The 10,568-nt window shown below is 34.3% G+C and overlaps 2 protein-coding genes across 4 annotated transcripts; both read right to left on the bottom strand.

Moving 5' to 3' along the window:
- Positions 1-27: 27 nt before the first annotated feature.
- On the bottom strand, positions 28-3,605 carry LOC114183118 (protein MANNAN SYNTHESIS-RELATED 1-like). 3 transcript variants are annotated; one of them, XM_028070006.1, is made up of 7 exons: positions 3,404-3,605; positions 3,175-3,328; positions 2,457-2,592; positions 2,286-2,356; positions 1,806-1,891; positions 663-1,242; positions 28-571 (listed from the first exon to the last, which is right to left on the bottom strand). In XM_028070006.1, exons 2-7 carry the CDS (start codon positions 3,274-3,276, stop codon positions 314-316), a joined length of 1,233 nt encoding a protein of 410 aa, XP_027925807.1. In that variant the 5' UTR covers positions 3,277-3,328; positions 3,404-3,605; the 3' UTR covers positions 28-313. The 3 variants fall into 3 exon arrangements, with proteins under 3 accessions (XP_027925807.1, XP_027925808.1, XP_027925806.1); XM_028070007.1 differs by having other exon boundaries at positions 2,457-2,586; XM_028070005.1 differs by having other exon boundaries at positions 3,175-3,410.
- Positions 3,606-5,789: 2,184 nt separating this feature from the next.
- Positions 5,790-9,813, bottom strand: LOC114182933 (receptor-like protein kinase). Its single transcript, XM_028069744.1, has 2 exons — positions 6,651-9,813; positions 5,790-6,533 (listed from the first exon to the last, which is right to left on the bottom strand). Exons 1-2 carry the CDS (start codon positions 9,550-9,552, stop codon positions 6,181-6,183), a joined length of 3,255 nt encoding a protein of 1,084 aa, XP_027925545.1. The 5' UTR covers positions 9,553-9,813; the 3' UTR covers positions 5,790-6,180.
- Between the last annotated feature and the right edge of the window lie 755 nt (positions 9,814-10,568).

The raw sequence follows: 10,568 nt of genomic DNA, 5'->3' as shown, positions 1-10,568 counted from the left end.
TAATAAATGATTAGCTAATATGCAAACTGGTCTGAAATGGAAATGATATTGATATACCTTTTATCCAAAAATCCAATACATGCGATGCCACTATACCATCAAACAAATACATTATCTTTCAGTTTCACCACCACCACTATGATAAATAAAAATGAGGCAACCAGAATTTTACAAACAAACTGTGATGAACAGAAAACGCTCTGTACACATTTGACCGTGACTTGAATAGAATAGCTCAACCCTTTTGGTGAACGCAAAAAGCCATAATCGGCGAGTAGTTTTGGAGCGTAGCAAATAAATGCACAGGTTGTTGCTAACAGTAACAAGAATAAGCAAAGTGGTTTTTGTTGGAGACATAAGGAGAGAGAAAATTGGAGGCTGAAGCAGACGAAGCTGGAACCAGTATGCGTGTTTTCCCAGAACCTATTCTCTTTCCAACTACATTGGCGTAGAACAGACCTGAAATTGCTGGTACGAACACGTCACTCTCTGCACTTATATAAAAATCAATCACTTTCTCAAATTCAGAATCTAGGAACTTTTTCTTCTTATCCGCTGGCATAATGGCTTCCTGCACCAACCAACAACCAACTTTCAAATACAAACAAAAACAATGGTTCTAATTTGAATGATAATAGATAGATGTAAACAACTTATCTCACCTTTGTATACGTCTTGGGGAACAAATCCTTGAGAGAATCAAGGCTGCTATCCCACCTTGATTCAGTGACATAAACTGTGGTATCCTTGTCAAAACCAATCTGCCTCAAAAACACTGCGATTTCTTGTGCATTGTAGCAGCTTTTCTCCCCATCGTTATCACTATTTTGGCACCCTTTCTTATCCAACATCTCAACCCTTAAGTCCACAGCTATGAATTGGCCGTCTGAATTTCGGCTTAAAGTTCTTAGTCTTTCAACAATGGAGTCAACCACTTCATGCATTTCTGGCTGCAACTCTAAACTTCCAAACATTGCTAAGCATGCAACAGAATCAGTGTCGCCTTTTTTCCCTGCCTTTCTCATGTTTATTGAAGGGAAGTAAGTTGCAAGTCTTACGCTTCCCTTTGTTCTGTATATTGGCTCCACATGTTCAGCTATGTAATCTTCCGTAACACGATTAGGTACTTTCACGGCAGCAATATTCCGTGTTGATACACGACCAGGAAGATCCTTTACCACTCTTACCACCCCTTCCAGGCTTTTTGTGAACACATCAACATCATAAATGTCCTCAAAATTCCTGACATTTCAATTACATTAGTTAGGAACATCTACTCTACACCATTACAATTTACAATCAAAAGTAAATTAGACTGAATAGAAATTTTAGTTTAAAGAGCTATTCATCAATGACATCTACAATTAATTATGCTCAAATTGGCCCTTGTTTAATGGAGTGTACTATTCACAAACAGAAACCATCTACCTACACTCAAGCCCAAGTTTTAAAGAAAAAGAACAAGGTTGGTTTCTGATAAGATTTAGACCCTAACTATTTACAAACAAAAAGGTAGGAAAAGAAAATTTATTAGGCAATTGAGAAATAAGCCTAGTTCATTTTCAGCGTGTTGTTTAAATCAACAGCTTACGCATATTTGTTGATATGATAACAAAAAAAATGATAATATCAAACACAGGATCCAACATCATGAACTCATTTGAAATTAATATTTTAAAATTACCGAGGAAGAAGGGAACCCTTTATAGAATAAGCAAAGCAGAGGTTAAAATATGGACACCGGATTAAAATAAATGCTCTCATCTGTATAATCTTTTATAGAATAAATAAAATTCAGCACTAACCTCCTGTCACCAGGTTGGCTTCCTCTGATGTCAGGTATCACAAGCGTTGCCCCCAGACTTCTAGCAACAATCACTGCATCTGCTATCTGATAACCATCACTATAGTGTTAGAGAATAAAGAAATCAACAATCACGATATTTTATTGATGATTTGAGTACATCTAAGATAAATTCCAGCTACTAGCATCAACAATCAGGAAGGGGGAAAAGAAGAGGCAAAGCAGATCTGCATCACTTTTAGAAAGTGTTCATCACAATACTTGACTTCAAGGATAAGTTCTAGATTGAAAGCACAGGTAAATAAAAGAATCACATGCATCGCAATCCACCAATTTATGAATGCAAATGCTAATGATAACATCAATGTGGCAAAACATGGTAAAACTTCACGTAATAATGGCACCATTTATTTTTGTAGGAGAGGGATGACCATTATGCTTAACTTCTCAATAAGTTAAGCATAATGATTGAATAAGTTACCTGAGAAATATGGTATTCGGGGCCATTGGTTAATGCAAAAGTAACAAATCCTTCAGTCTGCTCCACATCATCTGCCACATGACAACACAGGTATCAAATATTTACTATTTGATAGCATTTGTATGATATAAGTTCCTCAAAACTTTTGTAAGTCTTAAAACAAAACCTTACCAGCAGATGGCTTAACCCAACACGGTTTTAGGTCATCCACGTCTCCCTTCCAAAGTCCTATATTCTTTCTCACATGAGTAGCATCAAACTTAACAGTCTCAAAGTTGGAATCCTCCGATCCTCCGGGTAGCTTTTCCTTACAAGTGAAAAATATGAAATCAGGGTCTTTGAAAGTGAGAAGAGTAAAAGTCGAAATTAGCCAGCTCTAGGAAATACACGGAACCGTATTAGGAACTGGGTTGCTGAGAAAAGGTAGAGAAATAGAGATCAGAGACTCTGGGATTTGTTTACTTAGCTAATTAACTTATTTGGCCAGAGTTCATACTTTCTTCCCAAATTCTATCATTAGAGAAGATTAATTGATCACCAAGAGGAAGTTTAGATATTGAAATGTGGTCTAAATAGTTAATAGTTTGACAATCATTGTACAACATAGGTTTCTGTGGTGGAATTGAAGAGAATGAATGAACAATGTAGAAGACATGGTTGAATTATAAAGCATTCCTGTGAGTACTTGACTGAAAATTATGTATAAAACAACTGGGGTCTTCTCTCATGGCTCAAGTTTGTGAATGTGAACAGGGGATCTATGAACAATGTATGTGAAAGAAATAGAAGGGTTATGTTATGTGGGTGTTGTGATGTGTGTGAATTGTGGAAATGGAAATGGAAATGGAAATGAAGAAGGAAAAGAAAGATGGAGAGAAGAAGGGTTTACTTGAAGTGAATCAAAATGGTCTCTTTTGATCATATTTCCAAGCATGACAAACATTGTGAGGGTGAGAACTGCTGCAACCACTTGTCTCAAATCCACTCCCATGTCTTCTTTCTTCTCTCTTCTGCTTCAGTCCCTCACCTTTTTAATAAACCCTCTGAAAACAAAAAGGAACCTTGAGACTCTGATATGGGATGAGATGAAATTGCAAGGTTAAGATAAGAAAACTCACTCAACAAGTACAAATATGCTAATGCCTTGTACCAAACTTCCTCTTTCTAATTATTATTTATTAACAAAGCTCTCTACTTTTTACACCACCGACACTTCCGCTGCAAAAATCAAATCTTCTCCAACATCCTCCTTACCCTTCCTCTCTTTTTTCGTTCAAATAATGTTTTTCTTAATTTTTTCAACCACTGCACAACTTTTGTTGACCCTTCAATTCTGCTTTAGACCGTATTTTTAAAATCTATGCATATAAACTAACTAATTAAATACATTATTGCATATAATTTCAAAAAATAAATCTCAGTTATTTTACTCATTTTTTTTTCATTTTATAAAGATATATGTTAATACCTATATTTCATATATTTACACGTATAAATATTTACAGATGTATGTTAAGAGAACAATAACTTTATATTTAAATAAATTTTGTAAGAGGCAAGGATATTTTTAACAGAAGATATTTTAACTAACATATAAAAAAATTATATAGTGGATGTTGTAAGTTACATTTGCATTAAGACAGGTGGTTCAAACTGCATATTTATTTGTAATTTATTTCTCTTTTATTATAGATCGGCCAATATTTATTTTTAAGTAGACCTAATCAATTGAATATAAAATTTAAAAGTATAAGTTTACTATAAATACATTCAAGATAACAATTTACATATGATACAATTATTTTTATTTCACAAAATAGTTGATCTGGTGTGGTTAGATGTCTTGGTTCAAAAGATGTTGGACATCACAACTTCTTCAGTCTAAAGTCAGAGACATCTCAACTTGTCCAATCTAAAGTCTTAACCTTTCTGAGATGTGATGTTAGTATTAGAACACAGATTACTGAAGAGGTATTTGGTATTTGTTATTTTCATATTGGTAGGTAAGAAAGTGAGTCTGCTGAATGCTGAAAAAAAAAATCATAAAGGATGTTGTTTTTTGTGTAAACAGTGTGTGCACTGAGTTATTGAGAATAAATACAACCTACAAACAACCATGGTAGTGATCAAATAAATACTTTTTTCTTTTACAAATATAAATATGCATGACGGAAAGCAAAGAATCAAATTGTTTTTTATCATCACATCCAGGGTTCTTTATATGTGTTGATGAAAAAGGATGTAATGTAATGAAATTAAATTATTATATCAAATTTTAAAGTTCATTGAGAAAAGTACATTGCATCCGTTAATTAAATTTTTGAATAAAAAAAATACTTATATAGTTATAATCTCATAAATGTATCGACTTAGAGTGAAGGTGAAATAAGGAGTGAAGAGATGGGATTAGATGAGATGTCCTAATATAATGCTTAATTGCTGTTTTATTGTGATAGATTTGTGTTAGAATGTTGTGTAGGCAATTACCTCCACCAGGATTTTGATTTTGATTATTTTTTTAAGTATCTGTAATATTTCTTTCTTTGAAAGTTTTAGGTATTGACCTCTAATGAACACAGTAGACTCATTGATTTTTCTAAACTATTTTTATATGTATTCAATTATATATGTATTTCTGAAACAACTTTTTGATATTGACTATGAGATATTTATTCAATATTTTCGGCATGCACAATCATAATGTGAAGAACGAGAAACAAATAAACACTTAAAAATAATAAAGTTAATTTTTCATACTAAATAAATATGAGATACATAGCTTTTAAAAAGGTAGACATTAAGACGTAGTTGTAATATATATAAGTGATGGTAAAATGCGTCAGTCCAATATATTTGTTTTTATATATTTATAAATAAATATTTAAAATATATTTAATTATATAAATATTTTTGAAATTTTTTGTTTATTAATTAATATTTTTAATTGTATAAATTAAAATAATTCGTATACTTTTTAAATTAATCAATTATAATTAATAATTAAAATTTAATTTATAAATATTAATAATTTAAATTATAATAATATTATATATCTATATCTTTTAACAAGTTATACAAACTGGATCATAAAAACCTGACACTCTCCATTTTGACGGACTGACCAAACCCACTTTCCCACCGATATATACATATACATGCATGTAATGAGTTAGAGTGCCATTAAAATCTCACTAATTTAAAATAGAAAGTTATTTTAATTATATTTTTCAGCTATTTATTTAATTAGAGTGAAGTCTACTTTATCTGTTCTAAAACCAGTGATTCATGAGTTTAGAGGAATAAAATTAAATGATGTCAACTATTAGTAAAAGATTAAAAAATTAAATTTTGATAAATTCATGATTTATTATGAATATACAATATAAATTTAAATGGTGTCAAACAACTTCTAATTAATAGATGGTAATATTAAAATAAGTAAATTGTGTGTAATGATTATCAGCGAAGATAATGGAGGGTGCAGGAAGGTAAAGCAGTGAGATCAAATGATGATGGTTTGGCAGAGCAGTAATTGATGTTGCTTGTCTGTGCAAACCTCTTTGATCTGGTGGATAGCGTAAAGCAAAATACATTTTAATCCATCACAAGTATCAAAAGTACTCATTTTTTCTTTCACTAAATAGCCCTTTTCTAGTTTAATTCACCTCATATATGACATTATTTGGACGAACAATCCAAACAAACTACACTTACAGCACCAAGGTTAGGAACATAACATACCACACACACCATAACCTATTTAGCCTCAAAGATACAAACGTAAATCAAGTACAACACTGCTACTATTGCTGTCACTACTAAATATAAGCTAATTTTGCATTGGATTGGTGAGACAAGGAGTAAAATGCATGCTGCAGAACTGCTATCACGGTAGCTACCCCTTTGTGCTTCTTGTTCGTGGATTGGAATCTGACAATTGATTAATAACATCTCTCATTGTGGGTCTCTTGTGTGGATCCTTCTCAGTACATCTCAAACCAACCATAAGCACTTTGGTAACGTTTTCCATTATATGGGTATCTGCAAATTCCCCTGAAAGGATAGAATCAGCAATTTGATGAATTTCTGCTGTTTCCCTCCACACAGATTTAACCCAATCCACCAAAACACCACCCTCCATGTAGGAAGGATCTGTGGCTGCTTTCTTTCTTGTTATCAGCTCAAGCAAAACAACTCCGTAACTGTACACATCACACTCCCTACTACTTGTTGTTGCATAAGCATTCTCTGTCATGTCACAAACAAGCCAATGAAACATGTTACTTGATGCATAAGAAGATTTATTAAATCTCTGATTTTGTTATGGAAACACACATCAAACCAATAATAATGTACAAGACTTACCTGGAGCAATATAACCAATAGTACCCGGCACAACAATGGAAGTATTTGAAGCAGGAGAAGACTGTTCCAGAAGTTTGGCAATACCAAAGTCAGCAATGTGAGGCTCCATGTCAGAGTCTAAAAGAATATTGCTGGGCTTGATGTCTCGGTGCACAATGGGAGGGTCACAGTCATAGTGGAGATAAGCTAATCCATGAGCAATTCCAACAGCTATCTTATACCGAACACTCCACTTTAAGGTTGGTGGTGGTGTCCTTTCATGCAAAACATCATGGAGACTTCCCTTTTCCATGTAGCTGTACAAAATTATACCACAATCTTTTCTCAACCAAAAGTCTTCCAATTTGACTAGATTTCGATGCCTGATTTTCCCAAGGGTCTGAATCTCTCTGACCATGCTCGAGTTCTTACCTTGGCTCGCAGCCAATCCTATCTTTTTCACCGCAAAAGCTTTGTCTGGACCTATCAGAGCTTTATAAACAATTCCATGAGCTCCTCTACCAATAATATATCGATCATTTAGGTTCGCTGTGGCCTCCATGACTTTGTTAAGAAGGTATGAAGAACCCTGTTCAGAAGAGATATTGTTTTCCTGCTTAGCTATTCTCTCAAAAACAACAACACAAACTAATGCCAGCAACCCCAAACCAAGAAATATGGACAATCCAAGAAACATCTTCACAATTTGAATTTTACTCAAGCCTTTGTGTTTAGTAGATTTGTCATCGCATGATTTTAGAGAGCTTCTTTCCGAGAAAGCCAAGCAATCTGACGCTGAACATCTGATGCAGAGGCCAGGATTGCCCCGGAACGATGACAAGGAAGAATTAAGAAACTTCATCAGCGTCTTTGGTACAATACCACGAAAAGAATTGTATGAAATATTGAGTTCCACTAAGGAGATGAGGTCACCAAGAACTTCTATGCCTCCTGTCAAATTGTTCTGAGACAGATCCAGTGTTCGCAACATTTTCAGGTTTCTAATCTCCACAGGAATTTCACCAGTCAACCTATTTGAACTTAGATTCAAACCATAGATCAATTTCTGCATTGCTCCAACTGATACGGGAATTTTGCCTCCGAACACATTGCCACCAAGTTGTAGCTCAGAAATCATTTTGAATTCCGACAAGAAAGACGGGAGGCCCCCACTAAAGCGATTCTCGCTCAAAATTAATGTGGTTAGCTCTGTCCAGCTCTGCAGACTTGATGGCAATGAACCATTTAGGAAATTGAATCCGACATCAAACCTGTCCATTCTGGTGCACTTTGATAGCTGAGAGGGCAAAGGACCTTCTAAGTTATTGTGAGCGAGATTCAAAGTCCGAAGATTCACTAGGTTCCCTAGCTCTGATGGTATTGCCCCTGTAAATTTGTTCATGGACAGAATTAAGTCAGTGATACGTGTGCAGTTTCCCAAACTTGATGGAATTGCTCCATGAATTTTGTTGTTGCCAATTTCCATATAAACGAGATTTTGACAGCTCTTAAAATGAGGAAGAGGCCCAGTAAAATTATTCTGTTTGAGGATTAATCTTGTAAGTGTTGTACAGCTCCCAACATCAGGAGGTACGCTACCTTGAAGTTGATTAATGCCCAAATTCAGGATCTTTAACTTCTTGCCAAAACACAGATTTGGTGGGATGTTGCCAGTGAATTTATTACTTGTGAAGTCCAACAGAACTAAACTGCTGTTAATTCCCAAGCTTTGAGGTATGACACCGGAAAACTGGTTGCTAAACAAAGAGATGTTTTTCAGCTGCTTGAGCTCTGCAATCTCCAATGGCAATTCTCCAGAAAGACTATTATTATACAGATGCAGAGACTGAAGACCTTTAATCTTCCAGATGCTGAGTGGAATTTCACCAGTCAATTGATTTGAAAACAATTGCAAATCCACCAGTTTTCTTAGTTTTCCCAATTCACTTGGAATGTTACCCTCAAGCCGATTGGAATACAGCTCTAAATCTGTCAGAGACTTGCAGTTCCCAATTTCTGGAGGTATTTTTCCAGATAAATGGTTCACCGGAAGGCATAGAATAGAAAGCTTGGTCAGTAGCCCAAAGGAGGGTGGAATATTCCCCACCAAATTGCAGTTCACAGCAAAAAATTCCGATAAACTACTACAGTTCCCCAGGCTTGAGGGAAGGCCACCACTAAAGTCATTGTCTGAGAGAACCAAAACTACTAAATTTTTACAATTAGTTGAACCCAAAGAAATTGTACCCGTAAGTCTATTATCGGAGACATCAAAATATTCCAGATGATCGAGATTATCTAGACTCTGAGGCAGTACACCCTCCAACTGATTCGTGTTCAGACACAATTCTTGCAATTTACTGCAATTCCCAATGGATGAAGGAATTGTCCCAGACAACTGGTTACTCTGAAGATACAACAGCAAAAGCTCAGACATGTTCCCAATACTGGTGGGAATGGAACCGCTTAAAAGGTTATTTGATAGATCAATAGTATCCAGAACAGGTATTTGAGACAAGGAATGTGGAATTTCACCAGATAGCTGATTATTGGCAAGGCTGAGAAACTGGAGGCTGTGCAAGTTTTTGAAGGAGTGAGGTATTGGGCCACTGAGGTTGTTATTTGTAAGGTCTAAGTAGTTTAGGCGAGAAATGTTTCCAATTTCAGGACCTAACTTACCAGAAATCCCATAACCTGTGAGGTTAAGGTAGATGACATGGTGGGTATGGTGGCATTGAACTCCTACCCAAGAGGCGCATGGAGTGGAATCAGAGGCAAGCCACGTGGTGTTTATGGAAGGAGGCACGGAGTTCCAGTGGGTCGTGAGAGATAACAGGGTGAGGCCATCGGAGGTGAGTGCAGAGACAGCATGAAAGAGGAAAGAGAAGAAAAGAAGGCACCTTGTGAAGATGGTGGAATGCATTGCTGAGCGGTGGAGGTGGAGAAGCGCAAAGGCCTCACCTTGGGGAAGCACCACAACCGCTGCAATGGGAAATCAACTCTTCTGGGCTCTGACCCATGGTTGAAAATGCGAGGACAAAACCAATGGTCATTCATTGTTGTCTGTCGGAAACAAATAAATGGTGTCTGTGTTGTCTTCGAGCTTTCACATTGGTATCTGGGAAGTTGAATTTTGTATGGTCTTTCTTTGTCAATTTTCAACTAACTTTTGGCTTTGAAAACTGTGTTTATGGAATGTAATGTATTTATTCTTTCTTAATGTAATTAGATAAATATAAAATAATAACATTGGATATAATATATGAGCTATGATAGGTTAAGAAAGTGTTTTAATAATAATAATAATAATAATAAATTTTGTTTTTTTGGAAGATAGCATTGAAGAATTTATGGTGGTAGTAAAGAGATTAAATTAAATTTACTCAACCTATCCGAAATAAATTTGGCCGTAAGATCGAGTTAGATTAGCTAAAAGAGTAATATTTTAGTAAAGAAATATTAATAACGATTGAATTTAAGTAGTTCATTGTAATTTTGTGATTATTTCACCTAAATGTAAAGTAAAATTTTACAATTTATACATCTGTAATATATTTTAAATTTGATTTTTTTTATATGATACTTTTTTATTCAAATTATAGTTTATTATAAAAATAATTATCAAAACTATTCGTACATTGTTTCTAGGAATTAATATATTTATTTCATTTGTTCAAAATTAACATAGAAATTAAAAAAAAAAAGTATTGATTTAATATGATATGAATCTAAATTCGAATAATCATTCCAAAATTAATTCGCAATCTCAACAATTCAAATATGACTAATCAATTAAAAAGTATGTGGTATTAAAGATAAGACTTTTCGATAGAGGAAATAAATGATATAATTATAAAATAAGTATGCATTTAAGCAATCAAAATAACTATTAAGAAATACATTAGTTAGCTAGTAATATATAGATAACATTTTTTATAT

The sequence above is a fragment of the Vigna unguiculata genome, chromosome 5, assembly GCF_004118075.2.
Source record: "Vigna unguiculata cultivar IT97K-499-35 chromosome 5, ASM411807v1, whole genome shotgun sequence".
NCBI lineage: Eukaryota > Viridiplantae > Streptophyta > Magnoliopsida > Fabales > Fabaceae > Vigna > Vigna unguiculata.
The sequence above is the reverse complement of the archived record's forward strand: the minus strand, read 5'-3'. Positions and strand labels throughout refer to the sequence as shown.

Excerpts from the sequence above, each read along its gene's own strand:
- LOC114183118 (XM_028070006.1), bottom strand. The coding sequence starts at position 3,276 with ATGGGAGTGGATTTGAGACAAGTGGTTGCAGCAGTTCTCACCCTCACA. Across the intron at positions 1,892-2,285 it reads CCGAATACCATATTTCTCAG|ATAGCAGATGCAGTGATTGT; the intron begins GTAACTTATTCA and ends GATGGTTATCAG. Across the intron at positions 572-662 it reads TCCCCAAGACGTATACAAAG|GAAGCCATTATGCCAGCGGA; the intron begins GTGAGATAAGTT and ends TGGTTGGTGCAG.
- LOC114182933 (XM_028069744.1), bottom strand. The coding sequence starts at position 9,552 with ATGCATTCCACCATCTTCACAAGGTGCCTTCTTTTCTTCTCTTTCCTC. Across the intron at positions 6,534-6,650 it reads TATTGGTTATATTGCTCCAG|AGAATGCTTATGCAACAACA; the intron begins GTAAGTCTTGTA and ends GTGACATGACAG.